The following is a 6593-nucleotide window of genomic DNA, read 5'->3' on the forward strand; positions in this document are numbered from 1 at the left end:
ACCCTCAGCCATTCAGTATTACTGTTGTGTTTTATTTGCACTACCAAAACACTGATAAACTCCATTCTTGTGTAGGATCCCAAAGCCAAGAAGTAAAATATCTCTTATTTTTAGGTTTTTTTTTAGCTGTAGACTGCATAATTTTTTTCAGAAATTACAGGAGTGATCTGTACAGAATTATTTTCTTATATTCATATAAATGCAGGTAGTTGATTAAAAAAAAAAGTGCACCTGCCCTCCTTGTGATATTTGAAGGGAACTTCAGTGACACACACCCATTCCCCCTCCTGCTTTTTACTCTTCTGTTTTTTAAATTTGTTTAATTGTATTCTTCTTGTCAGGTGGAAGATGGGAACATTTCCCTTGTATTTTAGGTGACTCTGACACCTGGTTACCATGAAGTCCCAAAGAAGATAGAGGGACAGTAGTGGGAATTTCTTCTCACTCCTCAAAAAAAAATCCAACAATTGCCTAATGGTAAGAAAGCTGTTCTTTTTAATTAGCCTTATATTATACAGTGTCCATTAATTGAGGAACATACTGAAGAGTTTGAGATCCAAACCTGCTGGGCCATGTACAGGGGGTTGAGGAGGATTTACAGGCTGTAAATTGTGTGTGTTTGGAGTGGGTGGGAGGAGTTGGTTTGAAAATATGATTGTCCTCTGTTTTGTGTCCTCTCTCCAGGGATTACCTGTTATCCTGACGTCATGGGGAGCTGCTGCAGTTGTCTGTGCAGAGACAGTATCCCAGACAACCATCCCACCAAATTTAAGGTAAGTATTGTACCTTCATCCCCATCAGAAAGTCTGGGACAACACCGACTACTAGCTAAGCCCAGCATGGGTTGGACTCCAGGCATGAAAGGAAAAATAAGCTCTGCTCTTGCAGAGAAGTCTTTCACTTTATAAGATTTGCAAATGTGTTACTGTTTTGGTTTGGGGTTTTCCCCCCCCTTTCCTTAAGCAACCTTAGCTGCAAATATGTTTGTATTTGCAGTAGAAATTGCCTCTGCACTGAGATTCAGCCTGAGAAACGAAATGGGGAACTGGAGAGAAACCTTTTATTGCTCAGGGCTGTGTTCCAGCGTCTGTGCTGAGACACATCAGCTGAACTGCCAAGCACACAGTCTCCAGGGCTGCCGGCTTGGCGCCTTCTGCCAGCAATGAATTCATGCTCTCAGCTGAGAAAAAGGCATTTCAGTAAATGAAGGGGGAATCCACAGGAATTACAGTATCTTCGTGGGTGGGCTTTTTGATACCAATACACTGAGTTTTCTGATGTGAGCTCTGTGGCCTCTGCAGGTAACAAACGTGGACGATGAAGGTAACGAGCTGGGATCTGGGATTATGGAGCTGACACAGACGGAGCTCATCTTGCACACTCACAAGCGAGATGCTGTCAGGTGGCCCTACCTCTGCTTGCGCCGCTATGGCTATGACTCCAACCTCTTCTCCTTTGAGAGCGGTCGTCGCTGCCAGACGGGGCAGGGTGAGTGTGGAGGTTTCTGGAGGAAGGAATGCTGAGGTTTCTGTTCCCAGGCAGCCGGAGTGAGCTGATGCTTGTCTCTTCCCAAATTCCTGCATCTAATGCATCAACAGGTTCTTTTGCAGCCTCTGTTCCCCCAGGATACCGGAATGTGCATGGACATATAGTTAATACTCCTGAGTAAAACACTAATGAGAACAACGTCAAGGCTCAGGACCTGGGCATAAATCTAATGGTCTCATTTTGCTTGTGCATCGGTGCTCATGAGGTAATTGCTGAAGCAGGCCTGAGCACTGGACGGGGCGTATTTAATGTCAGAGGATGTGAGTTACACTGTCAGCTCATTGCTTGGGTACCGAACGATGCACAGCTGTGATAGGAGGGGTTGCTGGGCTTCTTTCCTTACGGGCTAGAAAGTGCTTTTTGCAAGACTGAAGCTTTGTTAAGCGTCTTTTAACTCTGGGGAAAAAGCGAAAGGGCATCAGCCGCACCTTTTTGCAGGTCCCTCTTACAGGTCACTAATTCCACACAGCTGCCAAATGCACGTCAGTAGCGATAGGTTTGAGTACATTTTGTTTTTCTCGGTGCGTTCTCTCTGCCTTGGTTAGTGCTAGTTCTACTTAATGCTTTGCATTTTGTGTCTGGCAGAAGTTTGTAATGTAGAGGGAAAGGAGTTTTACGTTTTACTGATTTTATGCATGGGGATGCTGTGCATAGAGAAGGGAAGTGAGTCACCCTGGAGCACATGCCAAGTCATCAGCAGCGCTGGGAATAGACTCCAATATTACAATGGTGCCTGTTAGTTCCTTTACCAGTCTGTCTCTCTTGCTTCTAAAGAGCTGAACGTTTTCTTGGCATCTGCATCCCCGGGAAAGAAAAGTTCGTTTCCTATTCTATTAACGTGTTTGTAAACTCCTCCTTATCCAAAAGGACTCTGCATGACTGTTCAGCGTCTGTGTAAAGCACTGCGCAAATCTGTGGTGCCGTATGCTCATTTTTAATATTTATGTAAGTGGGGTTTTCCTCTCCTGGAGTCACGTGCTTATCAGTTGCCAGCGATGGGAATTGCTTGTCTTCGGGTTCTGTTTTGCCTTTTGCAGAATGCAGATCAGTGATTAAAATTCTGCCTTGTGTGTCTTTTGGTTTTGTTTAGGTCCAGGTAGTGGTGATGATAAAGCAGAGCCGTTTGCTTTTCGTATATTACAGATTTTTTTAGCAGACGCTTACTTACTCATCAATCTTAAAGCAGACAGAAATGAGAGTGATGGTAGTGTGTTTTGATGAGTTTTTTCCCTTCCTTGTAGGATTTTATTCTGCTTAGTTAATTTTATCTGGAGAACTCCTTCCTGATGCTGCTCCCCACCTTATATAAGGCAGATATAGCTATTTTTATGGCTAGAATTTTTCAAATGTTATTCTTTGGGGTAGCAGCTGTTGTTGCCATGCCGTATTCGTTGCTAGGGCTTTTGTGCATGTGTGTGCGTGCCAGCTTGGGATTGGTTAGCTCTGTACACACCAGCTCTGCTTTGGGCTGCTCGTTTGGGGAGACACTGTTTAATTCCATACGTTTTTGAAATATGACGTTCTTGTGCACACTCCACAGGGTCCAGTTCAGCTTCCGGTAGTCACTGGACAGACTTTCCCCTGGTAATGAGAACTGGACTGGGTGCCAAGTGAGTTAAAACAGAATATTAGAGATGAAATGAGACCGGTTAGCCTGTCCGTTTCACACCTCTACTCGTGTGGGATTGATCGTCTTAAGATAATCAGGGTGCTCACTATTTTTCTTGTAATAATGTACCATCTCATCAGATGCCAGTCATGGCATTGTATTTCTGTTGATGCAATAATCCACCGAGTTGTCGGTTGTTTTCCTGTGGCTGTGGGATGCAGGGGTTGATTGTGTTAAACACAGCAAAAGAAATCAGGATGGCCTGCTCATTTAGAGCCAGGAATTACATACATTCTTGTTAAAGTAGCATTGCTTTCTTGCTTTTTTGACCCTCCTCTTCCTTACTGTGCAGGGATTTTTGCCTTCAAGTGTTCCAGAGCAGAGGAGATCTTTAATCTGCTTCAAGACCTGATGCAGTGTAACAGTATCAATGTAGTAGAAGAGCCTGTTGTCATCACCAGGAACAGTCACCCCACGGAGCAGGAGCTCTCCCGGACCCCCCAGGCACCCAACAGTAAGGGTCCTTCAGTGGCTGGGGAGAAGAGGGGGGAAACAGAGCCGTGGGCGATGTCTGCAATCGCTCATGTGAAACTGCCCTCTGCAGCCCATGAATCTCTCCCATGCGCTGCATTGCTGCTGACCCGTATCTCTATGTCCATGTGTGCCCCGTGCAGCATGTTTATTTTAAGGCCCCACTTGTTTGCGATGTGGTGTTTTGTTTCCAAGGAAACGGCAACAAAAAGCCCTTCAAATAGTCAACCAAGTTGTCACCCTTCAGTTGGTTTTCATCTGGACTGCTGCCAAGTGGCCTTTTTTAAGTAGCACCTACGAGGATCGGGTGGTTCCTAGAGGAAACCATATCTGGAAGAATTCGGATTTGCTCAGTTGTCTCCTTTAGGACTGACTTAGATGTAAAGAAGCGAGCCTAGCCCTTGTGTTTGTACTAGGTACTTCATCGTAGGGATTTTCCCCAGACTGGCTGGTTCTGACTTAGAGGGTGCAGTTAAGAGGCCAGCTTACCGTGACAATGAAGTCAACTCTATTTTGTACCAAACCAATGCTCTAATACTTACCTGTCTTGATTCTCTTCCAGGTCTGGGGTACACTGTCCCAGGATTTCCCAATGGATTCCACAACTTCCCTGGAGAAACTCTATCATACTCCGCAGCCCGCCACCCCTCTGCGAGCAGCCTGAGGCATTCTTCTGTGGGTGAAGACTCTACTCATGCCCTTATTGGGCCTGATGAGCAGGTAAACCTGGATGTCCTGAATTCCGCTGTTTTAAAGCAGTGAACGTGCAGCTTGTTTTGCTAGCAGTCCTGTGCGATTCTGGCTTTCTCTTACTCCAGCAAAGCTCAGGGCATCTTCATACCTTCTTGTCCTTTTTTTCTCTTTTGCTTCATTTTGCTCTTGGAGCCTTCTGCTCTCTGCGACTTCACTAGAACAGACGCTCTGTTAAGGCTGACTGAGTTGGCTTCCTTGGTCCACAAGCATTTGCGTGGCAATTATTTATTTAAATTATTTACTGGGCTTTGAGCAACCTGGTCTACTGGGAGGTGTCCCTGCCTACAGCGGCGGGGGTGGAACTAGATGATCTTCACAGTCCCTTCAAACTAAACCATTCTATGATTTAATAGCAGCATTTAGCTTGTGACCCTAAGTCATGTTGCCTTATCTGTCAGCTATTGCTGCAACCCCTAAACTGATGTCCAGATGCATACCCAAATTCAAACTATTTTTACTTTTAATCTTGGTGTTCAGCTCTTTGTTCTCAGTTTCAGAATTTAAGATTTAAATCCAGCTTGTCTCAACCATTACCAGAGAAGCCTAGGTAGGTGTGAGTGCTGCAATATCACCAGTGTAAGCTGCTCCAGGAAATATTTTGCAACCGCCCTTGCTTTTTGTTTGGTGCCATATGCATTGGGCGTGAAATAGATGATGTGTATCTTCTGCAGTTGGACTCCTTTTTTGTCTGTCCTTCAGCCCACAAATCCAGAAATGGCTTTTATGTTTTGCTTCCCAAAATCTTTTCAACTTCTAAAATTCTTTCATCTCCTCCTGCTTCATCAGCCAATGCAAAATTTTCCATTCCTGTTGGTTGCTCAGCTGCTGACAGCTGCTTTGCTCATCTCTTCTTCTTTCACTTTCCCTCTGCTTCTCTCCTTGCAGTCCCACACCTACGTCAACACAGCCAATGGTGATCAGGAGCTGAGGGGCCGACATTGTATGCACTCCTTGCCTGAAGTCCACCCTCCTTTCCCCCATAGGAACCACAGCTGCTCCCTCGAAGACCGCAATCCCCAGGTCTTTCTGCAGCCAGGGGAGGTTAAGTTCGTGTTAGGTCCCACGTCCAACTACAGACGCGTCTGTCGGCACCACCGGGAGTGCAGGACACACTTCTGCCCCCCCAACAACAACAACAACGAGTGTGAGGAGGAGTGCCCTTCACCCCAGTGTGTCTACGAGAACGTCAACGGCTTGCTGCCCCCCAGCACCTCCTCTCTCTGCCGAGGCGGACGCTTGAAACTCACCCGGCAGGACACGGGCTTAGCTGGCTGCTCCCATCGCCGAACGGCATTGCTGCACTATGAGAACTTGCCGTCGCTGCCCCCGGTGTGGGAGTGCCAGCCGCTCCGGCGGGGTGAGGAGGACGCAGGCGCCGGGGACATGCTGACGCCTTCCCCCAACGGTTACTCCGAGGCTGGTGATGAAGATCCCCTGCAGAACTACATGAATTCGGAGAACACCGCGCTGCACGGGGGCAGCAGCCAGCGGCGCAGGGGCTTCCTGCCAAAGCCTCGTCGCTCCTGCATGCCCAGCGTCTTCAGCTTCGACTTCCCTCGGCCCTGTCCAGAGCAGCCGCGGCAGCTCAACTACATTCAGGTGGCGCTGGAGGCTGAGCCGCACAAGGGACATCAGAACCCGCCAGTCCCCCGTGTCCCACCTCCTGCCACCCACGAAGCCCGCCGGACGGACTCCTACGCGGTCATTGACCTAAAAAAGACAGCAGCCATGTCCAGTTTGCAAAGGGCCCTGCCGAGAGATGATGGGACTTCGCGGAAAACTCGACATAACAGCACTGACCTGCCTCTGTAAGGGGGAACGCCAAGTGCAAGCACTGTGTCGTGGCTTCGGTACCTGCCCTTCAGTGTGTTGCCTGGTGTGACTTCCATTTGCCATTGCCTTCTGCTTCCCTGTTTACCCCATTACCTGGTGTCACGGGATGGCTCCTACAGCTGATGTTAAAGCTAGTCTGTCTGTCTGTCTTCCCCTCTCCGTCTCTCCCATGTAGTTCGTTTTTAAAGCCATTTGGGATATTTGACGACGCTGTTTGAAGGTTAAATTTCTGGTGAAGGGGGCAGAAGGTGCCAGCTGAGTACCGGCGCTGTGTGGATACAGCCTCGAAGCAGGTTGGCTCTCCTGGTCACCTCCGTCA

The 6593-nt window shown here is 47.7% G+C and overlaps 1 protein-coding gene across 1 annotated transcript; it reads left to right on the forward strand.

The window, feature by feature from the left end:
- The first annotated feature begins 707 nt into the window (after positions 1-707).
- FRS3 (fibroblast growth factor receptor substrate 3) lies at positions 708-6253 on the forward strand. The gene is made up of 5 exons (XM_009888240.1): positions 708-773; positions 1302-1488; positions 3510-3671; positions 4251-4408; positions 5327-6253. Exons 1-5 carry the CDS (start codon positions 708-710, stop codon positions 6251-6253), a joined length of 1500 nt encoding a protein of 499 aa, XP_009886542.1.
- The last annotated feature ends 340 nt before the right edge of the window (positions 6254-6593 follow it).

This window comes from Charadrius vociferus, unplaced genomic scaffold, assembly GCF_000708025.1.
Source record: "Charadrius vociferus isolate BGI_N301 unplaced genomic scaffold, ASM70802v2 scaffold266, whole genome shotgun sequence".
Lineage (NCBI taxonomy): Eukaryota > Metazoa > Chordata > Aves > Charadriiformes > Charadriidae > Charadrius > Charadrius vociferus.

Bases quoted from the DNA above. Each gene is read 5' to 3' on its own strand.
- FRS3 (XM_009888240.1), top strand. From the start codon at position 708: ATGGGGAGCTGCTGCAGTTGTCTGTGCAGAGACAGTATCCCAGACAAC. The intron at 1,489-3,509 runs GTGAGTGTGGAG...CTTACTGTGCAG, and splicing joins TCGCTGCCAGACGGGGCAGG to GGATTTTTGCCTTCAAGTGT. The intron at 3,672-4,250 runs GTAAGGGTCCTT...ATTCTCTTCCAG, and splicing joins GACCCCCCAGGCACCCAACA to GTCTGGGGTACACTGTCCCA.